This window comes from Rhopalosiphum maidis, chromosome 1 (genome assembly GCF_003676215.2).
Source record: "Rhopalosiphum maidis isolate BTI-1 chromosome 1, ASM367621v3, whole genome shotgun sequence".
In the NCBI taxonomy this organism is placed as follows: Eukaryota; Metazoa; Arthropoda; class Insecta; order Hemiptera; family Aphididae; genus Rhopalosiphum; species Rhopalosiphum maidis.
The window spans coordinates 83,566,836-83,586,174 of record NC_040877.1 but is presented as its reverse complement, the minus strand read 5'-3'; the positions used below and the strand labels follow the sequence as shown (position 1 = coordinate 83,586,174).

The 19,339-nt window shown below is 22.8% G+C and overlaps 1 protein-coding gene across 4 annotated transcripts in view; it reads right to left on the bottom strand.

Moving 5' to 3' along the window:
* Positions 1 to 19,339, bottom strand: part of LOC113556947 (MTSS1-like protein) — a 37,277-nt gene that overhangs the window by 16,416 nt on the left and 1,522 nt on the right. For all 4 annotated transcript variants that reach the window (XM_026962192.1, XM_026962195.2, XM_026962193.2 and 1 more), the window contains exons 2-5: positions 8,468 to 8,529; positions 6,388 to 6,461; positions 2,373 to 2,457; positions 1,683 to 1,774 (exon numbers count right to left, since the gene is read on the bottom strand). In XM_026962192.1, the coding sequence (XP_026817993.1) occupies positions 1,683 to 1,774; positions 2,373 to 2,457; positions 6,388 to 6,461; positions 8,468 to 8,529 (313 nt within the window). The remainder of the gene's footprint in view (positions 1 to 1,682; positions 1,775 to 2,372; positions 2,458 to 6,387; positions 6,462 to 8,467; positions 8,530 to 19,339) is intronic.

The following is a 19,339-nucleotide window of genomic DNA, read 5'->3' as shown; positions in this document are numbered from 1 at the left end:
AGTATACATTATTTAAAATCGTGTTTGTTTCAACTAATAATGACTAATGAGACTTTTACTTGTAGGCTTCTACATGCTACAATCTATTAAAATTGTATTAAATGTTTAAATATTTTGGTTAAACTTTAAATTTAATTTTTAAGTATAATCTTATAAGCATTAAGAATAGGTAAAAAAAGCACTCAAAAATTTATTTTTTTCAATTTTATTTTAAATGTTAAATGTAACTCTAAAATCATTATTTAATAATTTTTATCGATCTGCAGAACATTTACGAAAAACATGTTTTGACTATATGTTGCACGTGATAAGACAGAAATAGAAAATATAGTGTTCTCTAATAGGGAGTTTTCTTAGAAACAGAAATGATAAAAAGTCACGCAGTATGTATGTATAGGAGTCAAGATAATATTCTTCTCGATCATTTGCATTATACTCATTAATTAATGGTTAATTACCAAAGTTAAAATAAATTGTTTAAACAGTAAACGTAATATGAGAAACCAGAGAAACGCGAAGTATTCGTTTTTTATTGTTTGTATGTCAAACGTACCTAATTAACATTTAAAATTTTTTGCGCTAAAATCTAAACGACCAATTTTAAAATGTTTAAATATTTGATTCTTGAAGATATATTATGTTTTAGATTATTACGATAATTAGTGGCCGAGTGAGAATAATTAACTTGTTATTTGCTTCTGTAAAAACTAAAAGTTATCGATTTATGTTTTGTTGAATTAATGTAAAAATTAAGGTTTTTATTCCATATGATTAATATTGTATAAATAAATAGGTATAGCCGTATAGGTATTCAGGTATTTTTAAAAATACAATCAATTATAAATATACTTAATTAATATAGTTGTATAAGTTTATAAAAATCTCAAATGTTATCAAATAACTCATTTTTACTTTTAATAAGAGATAACAAATTTTACCAAAAAACATGTAATTTACGAATTGTTATCATGAATATGCTCAAATATGCAAAAAGAAAAGTTATTTAAAATTTTAATTGAATTACATATTTTATATTATGGCATAACTTAATCAACATAGTATAGTCGATTTCAGAAACATGGCAATATATAAAGTATGGGTTTATATAATAAATAAATTAAAACTTATTTACTTATAAAATTACTCTTGGATTGGCTATTCATTTTTTCTATATTACTTGTACCTACATATGTACTTACTATTATAGTACTGTACTTATCCAATACATTTTTATTAAAAATGTATAGCTGCACTATTAATTTAATTATACACAGTTCATATACTACTTACATATTCATTCCAATTATTTGAAAACTGAACAAATATTTCTTATAGCTTAAATTAATTTTAAATAATTATCACATTATAATACATATATATGTATTACATAAATGTATGATAATTGTTCATCTAACTTTATATATACCTATAAACTATTGGTATCTATTTTCATTCGGTATTAAAATACAGGTTAATAAGCCAATCTTAAATAAGAATAAGAATTAATCGAAATACATAATTATATTTTAAATATTTTACACTAACTATAAATTCTTTATAATTCAATGTTTGAAGAACTATTTTTAGAATTTTTAAGGATATTATGTAGTTGTATGTAATCTAAATGTTTTTAAAGAAAAATATGATTTTAAAAATTGGGAAATAACATTGGGTTTATTTACCTTTAGCGTGCTCTTTGTCTAGATTGACAATAGTTTTCTTCCAATCTTCAAGTTTCTCTTGAAGCGGAACCACCAAACAGTCCATTATTGCGCTGCGAATTCAATAAAAAAACAAGTTAGTTTCGGTTACGTTCTAACTCATGTCATATGAAGCATACACAATATTCGATTCAGACAGGGAGATAAGGTGCCAATCGTTATTACTAAAAAATCACGAAAATTATAGTTAGAATACTTAGACTTATTTCTTATTTGAAGTATTATTACAAAATTAATACTATTATAAAGAGTTCATGTCAAACATATTTTCTTGATTAAATAAAAACTTTGCTAGGTTTAAATAGTTCTAACAAATAAAAGTATTGAAAACATTAAAAATATATATATATTGAAATAAAGAATACGACATAATATTAATCTATTTAAATACTAAGTTGTATCCAATTATACTTAACTTAATTAATACGATCGCGATAGAAATACATTAATAAATAAATTATGTATGTATAATAATAGTAGATTAATTTTTAGCTATAATATATTATATTATTATTAATAATTAACCTCTACGCGTTTTGTATATGGGTACACAATTAAATAGCTACATCCAATAAAGATCCAAAATGAGTATTTGTGTATTCATGTTTTTATATAACGCGTGTTCTTTTATAATTCATATTAGGGTATTACCTTGAAAATGTTTTCATTCTAGCTTCAACAGCTCTATGACGAAGACACATTCTGGTCAATGCAGTTCCGATTTCTTTAGTAGCACCTATAGAAAATAAAATAAAATATTAATATGTCTAAAATGTATGTATCCATTTCAATATTTCATAAATAGTAAACATGCTATTTAGTATATATATATGTCATACATTACATATATATTGTAAGTTATTAAATTACAACATCCATTTGACGTAATAACACAAATAACACGATAAGAAAGTATAAAATATTTATTATATTAACTTAAGAATTCCATCTGAATTAATACAATGAATACCGAATCATAGCGGCTGGGTCAGACTATGTTCATAATTAGGACTAGGGACTTCACTCCCTAAAAAATCTTAAAATATGCATGCATTTATGCCCTAAATAATCAATAAATATGCTATTAAAATATGCATTTAAAAAAAGTATATTTGTAATAAATAATAATATTTATAGATGTGATCTATAAATAGATAAATTTGATTAATTATCTAAGATAATTATTTTCTTTTTTTCAGATTTGTTTTCATTTTACATAGAGTTTTAGTCTAATATAAGAATTTTTAATTTTTTTAAAAAAACAACTTGAATACATTTGTATATCTTTAATATAGTACTCATTACCTTGAGAATTAATTTGAAGATTGAAATATTAGATATTTTCTTAAGTTCGGAATTAAAAATTTACCCATTCATAAAAATAATTGTCAAATATGCACTTATAAATGAAAAATGGTCAACTATGCAAAATATGCAACTATAGCCTACTTTAGTTTTCCCTTTGATTCAGCCTTAAATAGCGGAGTAAATATTATGATTTTGAGCTATCTTGCCTTCGTAAAACATATGATTTTCTAAAGTAAGTTGGATATTATACAGTGATAAGTAAATAATTATGTACCTATTATAATAAATATTAAACATAACATATTTTAGTTTCAATGAATGTAAATTAAGAAATAATTAAAATTTATATTAGTAGATATTTAATTTATATTGTTTTTTTCTCTTACACATGAACTTGGAGTATATATTTTATTTATATGCCCCTAATAGTGATATTGAGTGTATTATACAGTACTTAAGAAAGGTTTGCAGTAGAAAAGTAGATAAGTATAGAAATTAGAAGTATGTATTATATCATAATAATACACAAACACTTTAATTTTGGTCACACTTTTAATTACAACCAACATTTATATCAACATTCAACATTGATTTATGTAAATTAAAAATAAATTATTAGGTGTTTCGATTATGATAAGTTTTTAAATGCAACTATACTATTATTTCTAAGGGTTATTATGTTTCTAACCTTCTTCCTCGTGCAAATTCATTTTAGAAAATATGTTTATCGTACAAAATAATACATGATATAAAATATTATGTTCTTATAAATTGTAAATATTATTCTTTAATGAAAAAGATAAACTAATATAAAACTATTAATACATTTTGATGTGCTAAAAGATGAAGAATATTCTAGAGAGCGTGAAAATCATTTTTGGGGTAATATTTATATATTTTTTCAAAAATGAGCATCGTGCACATGCATAATTATTTGAGGGTTGCTTGAAAATGCAATAGGGGATCCCGGTCGTAAAATTCAGTAAGAGGGTTAAAATCCCATGGAAAATACTGACAGCCCTTTAATCGAGGGTGACTACATCAGGGGCTAAAACGACTGACTAACCCAAAATGTTCGATACGCGAAATATTAGAATGATATTGGTAGTGTTTATCACGCAGTATAGGTAACGATCATTCAAATGGAAATCCTTTCAGGAAAGGAAACAATGCTATTTGCTGGACAGCATACCATTGTTTGTTTATACTGCATGTAGATGATTTGCTCTAATGGTTAGGTTAAGCCAAAAATATTTGTTGTTACCTAATGAATAATTAAAATCATAATATAACCTTTATTTCCTAGTATATAAATCAAAATATATACTATTTTAAATTTTAACACGAAGAATAGTTGTTAGCCTGAGTTATACAGAGAAAAATATGAATAATATTAAATTATGTTTTAGATTTTTAAAATAACAAAAAAATAATATATTAAGCAATTTAAATACAGTATAAATTATGTAAGCATATAAAATAGTTTTATATACTTATTAAAGTATGTATAAATAATAGGTATCTAGTTATTTAGGTATTAAATAATTTTAAACGAAAATTAATTATTGAAAAATTGATAAGTACCTAAATCAAGGAATAATATATTTTAAATTTCAAAAACTATTTAAGGTAAGATAAATAATTTACTAAGATGATAATTAACGTAATTTATACATTCATGATATTTTTTACTCTTTTTATTCAATATATAATAAAAAAATCTTGATATGTACTAATTTAAAAGAATAAATAAATAAATAAAAAAACTGAGTTTAATAAACAAAAAAAGATATTTATCTCAAATTAAAATCATCAAAAATAAATTGAGTTTAGATTTTTAAACAATTTCAATTTTAAGCAAATAAATAATGTTTTTGATTTCTAATTTCTAATTTGTTAGGATAGTTACATTAAGGTTGCACGTAAAACGGCTATTTATTATTCATTCATCATTATTATAACTCCGAACTTATGTATATATAATGGTATTAATCGATTTATTTAATCTTAACGGCTACTAAGTAACAGAACCCAGACAGCAGTGGAATAAGCATATCATTTAATATTTATGAATAAATATTAAATATACTTAAAATATTTTATGAAACAATATTATACGACATATATTTTCTTATTAGAATTTATTCATCGGAAACATAATAATAAAACCACTAAACAATTATCAGAATAATTTAGTGTTCAGACTAAAAGGTAGGTACCAATAAATATTTCAGCTGAATGGCCTTAGATTTAAATGGGGTTCAATACAACTTTTTTTTTGTATACAAAAGATAGATTAAGGTAAACTATCATCAGTGTTTATTTAGGCAGTATCTGTGTACAAATAATAATTTAATAATATTGGATATTTTAAGAGTACTTAAATAGAACATCGTTGTAACAACATTAATTTATAAATTTCAATTTATTAAATTGCAAATTTTAAAATTAGAAAAAAACGTTATACAAAAATTGTTTGAAAAAAAACCAGCCCAATAGAATTAGCAAAACAAAAATTTAAGTCATTATTTAAAAAAAAGTAAATTATTCGTGTGTATCAAAAGAGTTTGCTCAAGTTTAAAATGTGTACTTGGGTACCTTAACTGGTCATTTAACTAAAATATTTAGTGGTACTTCTTAGCCTGTATAGTTTATTGACTGAGTATATATTAAGTACTATATAATGTCTATAGACATATGTATATATATATTATAATATATTATTATTAATTTATTGCAATACGAAAATGATGCGTTATTATACACTAGTGTTGATAATTAATAATGTACATTAAAACGTTTTGTAATAATATAATATTAATTTAATTTAACCAAAAAATCATATGAACGAATATTTTATTCAAAATATTTACCAACACATAAGTTTTTTTTAAGAATACACGCCCTTTATCACTGATGCGAAATAAGCATATTATATGTATAAATATCAGAATATATTATATTAACAGTAAAAGTTATTATTATGTATTATATATAAATAACATTTATGGCTTTTAAAGTATATGCGAAAATTATTATTCTTCATAGATTATAATAATTAATAAGTTATTTATACGCTTTTAGTATATGTTATATGTACTGACTTTGTAATTAAAAAATACAAATATATTAGGATCAACATAATGCGACGAATATTTAAAGATGGAAATTAGAAATGTAATTATTTAATTTTTTTTCCTAAATAATATTATTATATTATTATTTATAAATAAAACACTTATCATTATTATTTAGAAGAATGATGCTTAGTTTATCGTTATAATTATATACTTGAGAAGTGTAGTTATATGCTGTGCTATATTCTATGGGCAATAATAATGTTTAAAAAATAAATTACCTCTGGCATTAGTGGCAGCATCAGCAATTTTTTGAAACGCATCTAGATAAGCTCCGATGGCGTGAATAGTTGCTCTGCAAAACGATAATAATAAAAATCACATTAATGCTATACACTCGTCTTAAACTTTTAATTGCAAACATGTTACTTATGTAAGTACAGATAATTCAAGAGTTTAAACAAACTGTCATAAATAACTAATTAATTATTTATTTTTTAACTATAATCTATATATGAAAATATGCAATCAATTTATCTTAGTATTAATTAAATTACTAAACTATAAGTGTTAAGTATAAAAACACAATAAGTAAAAAAATAAGTTAATTTTAGCTGTACTACAAAGATAAATTTTAAAGTTTTTTTTTGCAAAACAAAAAGTGTTACTTCACAGAATTATAAAACCAATAACTATTCTATACGCTTCACTTATTAAAACTTACAATGAGAAGATAATTATGTAGTGGAGGAAGTAATTACATATTTCATTACTTACAATTCGTCATACAACATATACGTATATTTGTATGATAATAATTAAAAACAAATATAAACTACATTACATTTTTGAAATATAAGTTAATTTACTTGACTGAAATCAGAATTTATTTATGTTTAAATTTTAACAATAAAAAAATTTAAGCTTGAACATAAGTTCAATAGTTATTATTACAAAAATATGGATTACCTGTGTGTAAAAATATTAATTATAGTTAATGTAATGCATATAAGCCTATTTTTATAGTTTAAAACAAATAATTATTGAGTACCTACTGGAATTAAATAATAATTTTTATAGGTTGGAAAAATAAATAGGAAAACAATATTAACAGATTTAAAGGAAACAGACTATATAGGCACACCATGCATATTAATATTATAATGATATAATACTATGTAATATTTATTTATAAAATTAACTATATTTTAATACAATTAAGAACGTAAATCTATACGTCAAATTATATGTATATAATTAAAAGAACTATAATAATTTGTAAGTATTTGATAACAGAAAAAAATGGCAAAAATATAGATACCTAATTTAATAATAAATACATGCTTTTTTTAAAAATTTGATGTATTTTTAATAATTTTACACGAGTTTCTACAAAACAAGCACAGTAAACACGTTTTTCATTATAATTTTTATTTGAACCAAAACTTTGAATCAGATATATATATATATAATCAAACCTACTCAATATAATATGTAATATTATTTTTATACTAAACCCGAACTTTAAAAAAAAAAATAAAAAAAAATGAGTGAGTCAGTACCGCTTATTGTGCAGTAGATAATGAGTGGGTCACTATAATGGGTGTGTTAAATTTTAATTCAATGATATATTTTAAAAATGATTCTATGCAAAGACGCTGTCAGTCATATTATTAAGAACATTTCAAAATATCGTTATTCAAGTAATTTATTTTACTATTTTTAGTATTACAGTAGGTTGATTCAATTTTTGCAAAAACAATGCATTTATTATATTATTGTTATTAATTTTTGAGTCAATACAGCTTTACTGTAAAATATTGTGAATAAAAGAAATAAAAGAGTAACTTATCTGCTGTATAAACCTAATAAAATCGAGTGTCTAAATTTGAACTTTAAATGTATATAAAAAAAACTGTATATATATATTATACATTTTAATTACAGTATGGATTACTTATGAACTCTTGTATTATATTTTAAAACCTTAAGTATGAATATTAAATTTATTAAGAATTTTTTAAAAAACATTTTTGATATTTTTTTCATTATTTTTTTTTTTAGTTTTTCTTAAAAATTTGAAAAGATACAAGAATTGTTTTTATTTTTGACTTCTAAAAGTACAATTTTTGCCGGTGTGTCATATTTTAAACTTTTGACCGATTTAACAACCGAACTTACACTTCATTACTACAACTGTGAAGTTGCATGTTTGTACTCACAATTTATTTTTCAAAATAATAAATATCTAGTATAAATTGGTAATAACAATGCGATTTAATCATTTATAATAATATGTATTTTGACTTAAATTATTTAAAATATTTTAAAAATAGATAAAGTTTTAATAATTAAGCTTACCGAAGACACGTGTGGAGTTTTGTGGCTTTTGCCATGAAGTCTTCCCACATTGGAGTTCCATTCTGAAATTCAAAATTATTAATGTAATATAATATTTTAAGACGTACTTTTTTTATAATTTATAAAATACATTTACAATCTGTAAATAAAAAACAATACAATAAGTAAATAAGTTGGTAATTTGTACTAGACTTGAAAATGTGAGGTAAGGAAGCATCCGTCAACATTTCTTCCAAAGGAAGAAAACTTATACAATAAAACGATAATGCATAATACGAAATTTTGTTCCGGTCACTAAAAACGACTATGGTCTGTATAAAGACTTGCCAAGTATAAATTGCAGTAACAAGTCAATATTAATCGTAACACCTTATACGATTTTCTATCATATGGTTTTCTGCTTCTATATGCGGTAACGATATATTATAATGACAGTTTGTGTGTTTCGCGAGTACACTACTTACCTTGTTTTAAGTTAATTTTTAAATTTATATTTATATTTTTAATTTTTATTAGATAAGGATACAATTATAATAATTTGTTTTAGTGAATTTTTCGATTTATTAATTGTTCCAAGAGTTTGTATTATAATTTGTATAGTCTATTTTTAGTCGATAGAAAATACCAAACAATAAAAAAAATTAATTAAAGTTGCTTTAACAATAGAGTGCAATACTTAATAAAATAATTTAAACCTGAAAATATTCAGTATACTTAAAATAAACATTTGTATATGCTTATTATTTAATTGTATACGAAAATCGTTAAAGGTAATATATAGAATTATATATAATATTTACCGTATAATATTATTATGATTTATAGCTGTATAGTTATTATAAAAACAATCACAAGTAAAAAAACATGGGGAACAATAAAATACAAAAAATATAAATTAAATTGTAAACAGAGTAAACTAGTCTTAGGCATTAAATAATGTCATATTTATTTTATTATAAAATAATTTTTTTTTATGACCAACGGAAAAAAAAATATAAAATTGATAAGTGAACAAATAATTAAATTTTTTTTAAAGACAATTGCATGCAATTACACTGAATCATGGATAAATAATAGAATAAATAATGCATATATTCACCAAAATATGTTATAATTTAGTAAATATATTTTTTACTATAATTTCTTTGTTCGAAAATCATCCTTTTTTTTTTATCTTTATAGTTTAATATAGAGCAATATATAAATATGATATAATCTTAAAATCCACTGTCGTGTTATAATTTTTACATCACGCCCCTCCATAATAATAGTAACAATAAATAGTTTATTTTTTTATTAATTATTTCCAAAAAATTATAAATATAGGTAAATATAATATAATTTTAATTCAAATAAGTTGATATGATAATATATTATTAACTATTCATCAATTAATTTGTATAATAATAATTATTATTATTATGCAAATAAAATTAAAATTAAGAGGCTTAGATTTTAATTTATCTTTTAAAAGTACACTTTTCATTTTTACATTTATCAAATGAAACTTTATCATTTCGTTCCCCCTCGCCTGTAAGGGGTCTACAAAATTGCATCTATGATAAATTAAATATAAACACGTTTGATGTATCAGTTTATAAAAAAATGCATTGTTATAGATACCTACAGTAGATGATATAGAACTACGTAATAGTACGTTTTTCCCGAGATTCATTGAATTAATGGATTTGGTGTTTCGAATTACAGCGTGCGAAAATCATTATCTAGGTCGAATTGCATGCGTGGTTTTCTCGAGACAGAGCCGAGTTGCATATGGTGTTTTTGCAACAGTTCTGATTTACACAAAATATCAAAATATAAGTGACATATTTAATATTCAGTAAAAATTACCAAATTTTTAGATACCAAAAATTTCAAATTAAAAAAAATGCAAGTAGATATATTTTAATCGTTTTTAATAATATATCAAACAAAAGATTTTAGTTTAAAGTTCCGAAAAAAAAAAATAAATTAAAATAAATATAAGTAGTAGGTAAAACTTTAATATTTAATATTTATACAATTTACTTTTGAATAATTCTATATACTACGTTATATTAAATATAATGTATCTGTTCGGGCTGGAAACATAATATAATGGTATACCACCTGGACACCAATTAATTCTACGCACCGATAGATAAACAAATATTTCATAATTTTTAATAATTTATTTAAAATATGATATTATATAAACCACATATATTTTAATGTATACTATTTATAAAATATTTATACCATGATTATAAAATTTGATGTACTATACTGAACGTACAACGTTTTTTTCCGGGACCCGATTTACCAATTCCAACATCGATTATTAATTATTTTATCGGGAATGGGTAATAAACAGCTTGTACTTAGTCTGATTTAATTGTTTATACATTTTTAATGCCAAATATTAAGGTGTGCAAAAAATAAATAATCAACACTTTATTGAGTGACAATATCATTAAAGTATAAAATACATTATATAAACATACCTTCCTTTGTAGAACACGTTTAAATTAATATAGGTTAAAATAAATTAAAACAGGTTTCTTTTTATTCGATATATGAAGGGCACATATCATTATATGCATGATGACTAGAAATTTTAGTTATAACGGTAGTTATAATAAGGGATTTCCAACTTATAAAAACATAATAAATGTATTATTATTTATTTTGACACCAATTATTTTTATTATTTTTAACTAAACATTTTATTATAGGTTTATAAATTCTACAAAATGAGACTATAGACCAGTTTGATTTGTACAATTCGTACTCTACTATATTTTTAAAACCATAAAAATTGATAAATAACCTATAAATATGTAAACAAATATGTATGTATACAATTAAATATAAGAAATATATAAAAAGAACTTAGACGATTTTTAAAAATGTAGGTACAAAGGTACAACCCATTTTATTTAGTTTATAACCCCGTTTATAATGTTTATATAGATCAATGGGTAAATACAATCATAAGTAATACCTATTAAATCTTTAAAATTATTTTTAAAAAAACATCCATGTTTCAACAAATTTCCTCATAAGATCTTCGTCGTTTATAGTGTAAACAAATTGGAATTTATTAACATTAAGAGAACGCCACACCTGAATATGTAGTTCCGTCAAAAAACATAACTAGCATATAGGTGTAATAGCACTACAAGCAGACACAAAGCACATTTGCACAGACTGAACCAATTTGGTGTTGTTATAATATTTTAAGTTCTTAATCTATTATAAAACTTTAATGTAAGAACATTATTCTAATATTTTTATTTATTTTTGACCATGTTTCAATTTTAAAGCGATATAATTTGTGTGGAATATTTTACATGCAGAATCAGATAATCTATTCAAATAAAGTAATAAGTAACAACGGTAATAACTAAATTAATAAGTTATGTATTTTGTTGTTGTAAATTTCTATTTTTAACATAAGCCATTTGACAAAAAAAAGACAGACCTCGACAATAATAATTAGTTTTATTTTATTTGTCTAAAGTAATAAACATTTTTTCTTTCAAGTAGGTAGTATGGTTTGTAGCATTGATAATTTACATACTAATAGCAAAATGCATAAGTACATATATTGCTAATACTTTCACGATTTTTTAAAACAAGAGAAGTAATTATTTTTAAACATTACTTATATAATTAATATTTTAAAATATTATTTCGATTTTACTTTTATATTTTAACCCATGATTCAACCTTTTTTAACAGTGCAAATTTTATATTTAATCGATATAAATTTGATCCAAGAATTATAATATTATAATTTATAAGTGGGTTAGAAAAATAAAATGTAATTTTATTATGTTTAATTATATATAAAATATTGATCTTAGACAATAAGTATATAACTTTACACTAAGTATTATAATTTGCTTTCATATTAACAGCAGACTCCTGAAGAGGAGCATCGTCAACATATTAACCTGTTAAACAAAACCAGTTTTTACTTCCTGTTCCTCATTTGAGATACTAACCTGTATATCCCGAAAATAATCAATGAAAACTGTAATAATTTATATTATTATAAACATACCAGAATTTAAATCATTCAATGTAAAAAAAAACAATGTTGACATTTTTTTTTCTAAAAATATGTAGATAATTAGTAAACATTAATAAGTATACGTTGTTTTAAGAGTTTAAATAGGTAATGTAATGAAACATTGTAAATCAACGCATCTAGGTTCATAAATTAAAAGTAATAAATAATAAAGACAATGCAAATTTACTCTAAACGCATTTTAAATCCTATTGGAGTGGATAAGGTGCAGGGCAGAGCCGCAACTAGAGTGAGGCGAGCAAGGCGCTTGTCTTGGACACCTGATTTTTTTTTTTGGGGGGGAGGGGGCGTAAAAATATTAAACGATTAAATTAAGAAAAATATTATTGACAATACAGATTTTTCATTGATTCTAAGATTTTTTTGCTCGAAAGGTAATTACTAAATTTTAGATTTTATCCAACTCTTATTAAGAAGTATTAAAAACTGCGAGTGTGTTACCCCCACCACCCAGGCGGCACATTACTAGTTCTGCCTCACGATAAAAAATGGTTCGGTATTGCCCTAGTGCAGGGAACATGTACGAATTAAAAAAATTGTTTTTACCGTTTTGAGACCATTCGTGAAAATACATGCCAATTACTTACTAAACATTTGCATAACAATTTTGTAATATGGAGGACGAATTCCAGCATTTGTATGAATGACAAAGTTGTAGGAACTCAAAAGTCAGGATCAATTACACCATGTTACTGACTAAGTCCTATCCTGTCCAGAACATTGCGATGAGAAGGAAGGTAATTTCAGTAAATCACTATTCAATTGTTACATCTAAGAGTACTACGTGTCCAAATAAACCAAGAAATAAATAGTTAATTAAATCTAGAAAAGCTGACATTTTATATTCGTGCTAATATTTAGCGAAAAAAAAATACGTATTAATATAGAAAATTTTAACCAAATAACATGTTTTCAATAATAAAAATGCCAATCATAGAAGATTTCAAAGTTTAAATACTTTATACTAATATTTTAACTTATCATTTCAATATTAAGTAGAATAACTGTTAGCTATATAACTTAAACCACAGGACTTACGACGAGAGTCCAGTCTTTTACATTTTGTTTTAACGTGTTTACTGTTTATATTTACTAAATATAATCTAGATACATAATTAAATTTAATAAGTTAAAACTTTAATATTAATACTTATTAATGGATTATTAGATTGACATTTCTAAAATTATACAATAATATAATGTTCAGGGGCTTACTTATATAATAAATAATTTAATATATTTTAGCTATAAATAGTTAAGGTTATCGCAGATAGATTTGGTTATTAGAAATAAAAAAATAAACTAATTATGTAGGTAATTTTATATACTACCCTATACATCTATACTTTAAATACTATAGAACTAAATAAATTGGCATTTGTATATATATATATAATATGTAATTCAACGACATCGTCAGTACTGTCAGACGATGGAATCGTGGCAACTTGTACCAATATATATATATATAATATATACACAGTACACACTATGCGCATTGCACATTATACTTCAAATACGAGCTAAAACCGGTATCTTGACTATTTATGGATGGATACCTACCATTTCGCAGTGGCCATCAAGAGAAAACAGTTATAGTTGAATAGCACTGCAGTACTACATCAAACTACATAATATATCATAATAGGAACGGAATTCACTCATTACCATTACTTAATGATGTACAATTTGATCTAGCACGTCATAGGCTACGTAGTCACCTCCTTCGAACGTTGCATGTACAAAATATGTATAATTTACATATTTTATCGATTATGAGTATTTAAGTGATTTATGGTTTATAACCATAAAAAAATTTGAGGTTGTTTTTTTTAAGAACAGGTAGTAAAGAACTATTAGTACCAATGATAATATGATAGACAATTATACAATCAATAATTCTATTATTATAAATTATAATAAATATATTATCGTGGTTTATAGATTGCTGAAATAAGATATACTATGTGTTTAAAAAGGTTTAGATAATTGTGTATTTGTGAGTATATAATATTATCACTTACATAGAGTAATAACAAATAACACTACTACACATTTATTATGTAAAATATTTAATAACCTCATTAATTATTATATTATATTATCGTTTAACAGTCTCCAGTCTTAATTAGTCTGAAAACCTTTTTCGAACTTTTTGAACACCTTGTATATAATATAGAAGAATATAAAATTTTGGCATAGCATCTATCAGTCTATCACCGATGAAGTGCTTGAACTTAAGTTTAAACTTAATAACATCGGCGCTATAAAAATACATTTTGTCCCGCAAAAAAAAAAATATTTCAATTCTAAAAGATTTTAAATGTAATTCTCTAAATAATTTAGTTTCAGTTTTTTTTTAAGTAGTCATAAGTACATTTTAAAATCGTAAAAATATCATCTAATCGAAAATAATATTAATATTATATTATAATATTGAGTTGTATTAATATTGTGTTGTAAATCATTTAAAAGTTATAAGATATAAAACTATTTAAGAAAATAAATATTGTACAAAGTTAAATATATTTTAGATAGGTTACATATAATACTATAATATCCTAATTTATAGACTACTCAATTATCAAGAATACCTAATGGCAATTATCTGAATTATATTTAAAAAGGTGTTAAATGTTCATAAAACATTATCGTTATACCCCGGCTATAAATTAAACAACATAATTAGGAATTTGAGGCTTGCTAATATTATATAGTTTTTAAAATATTGATATCAAAATTAACATTTGCAAATTATTTTGTAGTATAAAATTCATAAAATGTTTAATATTCTATCTAATCAGTGATTAGATACACTCGATACCTAATATACCTACAGAAGGGCGGTTACTTGCGGTAATCGGGAAAAAATCCCCGTATCAATTAAATACATTATTCGTTATTTTATTACAATTACATATATAATTAAATATAATCATTACATTTATCTATGTAATATTTCTTAAACATATCTAAAAATATAACTGCAATCTGCATTTAACATTGTCAATAATTGTAATTTGTCATTTATACCTATATAATTTAAAAAATGTTTAAGGGTAAAAATTTAAAATAATTAAAAAATATAAATTAATTGACATTTGTATATAATTTAAATAATTTATTTATAATTTTTTAAATTATATAACACAAATAATATATAATTATATTATATTATATTTTATATAATACGAATATTATAATATTATAGAAAATGATAAATAAATAATTTAATTTATATATAAATGTCAATTAATTTATATTTTTTTTAATTATTTTAAATGTTTACCCTTAAACATTTTTTAAATTATGTAGGTACAAATGACAAATGACAATTATTGACAATGTTAAATACAGATTGCAGCTATACTTATAAATATGTTTAAAGTGTTACATAGATAAATGTAATGATTATATTTAATTATGTAAATCATAATAAAATAACGAAAAATTGTATTTCGTTGATACGAGGCTTTTTTTCTGGAGTTTTTTTCCTTGATTCCCTATACTTGCTTATTGTTTTCGTCAAATACAAAGTATTAAAATACATATTTAAAAAAAATAACTTAACTTTTTATATTTTTATTTCCACACACGTAATTTTAATTTTCATTAATTGGAACTGTTATTATTTAAACTGAGGAAATAGATGTGAAGACACATGGTAAGAATTTTAGATTTTGTCCGATGCGATGCATGTTCTTTTTTGTCTAGAGAAACTTTGGTCGGTAAAAATGCTTCAATTAAAAATGCTTCTATCAACCTTAGGGCTGATTTCTGCAAACAAATTGAATCTAGTATAGGTACTTCGAGGGGTCAAAAGTAATTCTTAGTAATATTAAAAAAAAACAAGGAAAAAATAACCTAATAAAAATTGATAATTTTTTGCAAAACCTATATTCATTAAAACTGATTTTCGGTTTTTTTTTTTTTGAAAAACGAACACGGATCAACTGTAGATTAACCAATATATTTTAATATTATATTATATTCTACACGTGTTTTAATTCTAAATATTTTGACTTTTTAAGCTGTTTCCATTTTAAAATTAAAAATGTTTTCTAAAAATATCTAAGACAATTTTTTTCGCATGTTCCAAAGGCTCAAAAATTAAATACAAAGGTTCATAAGTCTTTGTTATTGTTATTTAAAAAATATTAAACATATAAATGTATGATTTTTCTTCATATGCAATTGATATTCAAATTATAAAATTTTATGTCAAAATCATTAACTGTTTTAAATAATTTTTAAATTAATACCTATCTATTAAATATATTTTGATTTGTAGGACAAAGAATTGAACAACTAACACAAGATCTTTTCATAATAAGGTCATACTGTAACTAAAATATCTAAAAAAAATGAAGACATAACTTTTTGCTATACCTAGTTTAAAAGTATAAATTATTCATCGATACTTAGATAATTGGATACATGGGACTTGTAACGTACTCGTATATTATTATTGTTATTATATTTTATATACACACAACCTGATAAAATGTTCTAATGCAGTGGCTTCGAAAAATATTAAGTCAACCTACCGTATAATTGAAAGTAAAATAAATTACTTTAATAGTTATATAAATATATCATAAATTTATAATAAATAATAGAGACAGACCGTTTTTGCTTAAACCATTTTCGTTAAATTAAAATTTAACAAATACATTACTGTGACTTATTCCTCAATGACGAGGTAGGTACACACGAAATGTACCTACTATACAGCGGCTACCTATTTTCCTCCTTTTTAATATTTATTTCTATTATAATAGAAGGTTGAAAACTATATCAATTAAGCATTGGTATATTTTTTGTACCTATTTTTGTAATATTTAAATCTGGGGAAAATATAGATAAACGAATTTATATGTCTGTATGCATTCAGGAAATATATTTATTATAAATTGATAACTATTATTAAATCTGTATAATGACTAAGAAAGCTAAAGTCTAAGTAGATTATTAGGATAAATAAAAGAGTGTAATAAATATAATATTAATTAATACAAGAAGTTACTTAGGTTACTAGTTAGTTATTACATAGATGCTTAATAATTAGTTATTTATCAAATTCGCAAAATTCAACGAATTTTATCTATTATAACATAACCAGATAAGTATTAAAAGTGCTAATTTAAATATTGCCTTGGTTATATTAAATATTATATCTCGTTATAAATGCAGATGTCCCTCCCCTTGTTATCTTATACCCAACTGATAATTTTAACATTAAACGTAATAAAATATTTGTTTTCCTTTAAAATGTTATTGAAATTAATATTTCAAACAGTAGGCTTTACGAAAGAGAAACCTTGAATTCATTTTTTTTTCAAAATACAATCTATAAGATATATTTTATAATAAGTACCTACAATTATAAGTTATAACTAAATATCAATTTATTAATTATAATGGATATCTATGATCTCTCTAAAATAATAAGTATAAAAATAAACTATAGGAAGTTAGGTATAATGAGTTTTATTTGTATAGTTCATATTTTTACGGGATGTTAAGTATTTTGATGTTTCGATCGGTTTTAAAAGTTAATATTTTTTAAGTTTATAGGATGATCAATTAGTAAAGACATGGATCGTATCGAGAACCGTAATATTCATAAACATTCATATGGTTTGTTAGAGGATGTTATACTCGCATGTGTGGTCTCCGTCTTTATATATAATTTACCAATATTTAGGTTCAGTAGTTCTAATTTTGTGATATTTCTTTAAATATTAAAAGTAAATTGATCAATCAAACTTAAAGGTAAGAACATTATCTATTATATTCTCCTTAGAATTTTACAATATTTTAATTTTTAAACGAGTTATGTGCATTATTTTATGTTTAATTAATGAAACCCATTAACGGATAAATAAATTATGAATCAGTTTGGTTTACACTGTTTACAAGAAGTGATGGATATTTCATACCAAAAGTCCAAAACTATAGATTTTAAATATTACATAGATTACTTAAGGAATATTTTATCCTAGTAGTTAAAATTATAATTATTAATTACTAATTAGTTGGGCTCGGATTTATATGTAAATACATATTTTTACTGTGACTTGAAAAATTAATTTAAGTGAGTGATAAATTCGTTTCAAAGGATTTCCAATGAAATTAACTATATTTTATTTTACATATTTTTACATATTTTGCCATAAGTACATGTTTTTACATATTTTTCAATAATTCCATTTGTTCCTACATATTTTGACAATTTTTTCATTTACGATTTTTTTTTAATAATAATTAATTATGTACGATTGTATTTTTCAATACAAACAATTTCCTAAATTTCCAAAAGTACAACATAGTAACAAATAATACCAATTATTGAACTTAATCTACGGTAAATATAACTTACTCCTTTAGACATAGTCAAAATTCAATACAGTCCAATAACATCGGTGGAAGCCGAAAGATCAAGATCATTTAGTCAGTATAAGGCAATTTTATGACCAAATCAAAGATCTTTTGAATTTCAAAATTTCAAAATGGCTGTATTAATTAAATATTAATAAATAAATCATTTAGTAAAATACATATTTTGATTTTTGTAGCACATATTTATGTACATATTTTGCTAACGTAAATACATATTTTAGTTTCATAAATACATATAAATCCGAGCCCTACTGATTAGTGATTACTAACTATAGTCTGTAGGTATTTAATTATATTGTTATTATGTTACATATTATTCATGTTATCAAAAAGTTATTGAATTCCAGATAAATTCTATCCATAATAATAATAAACTATATATACCAGTATACCTA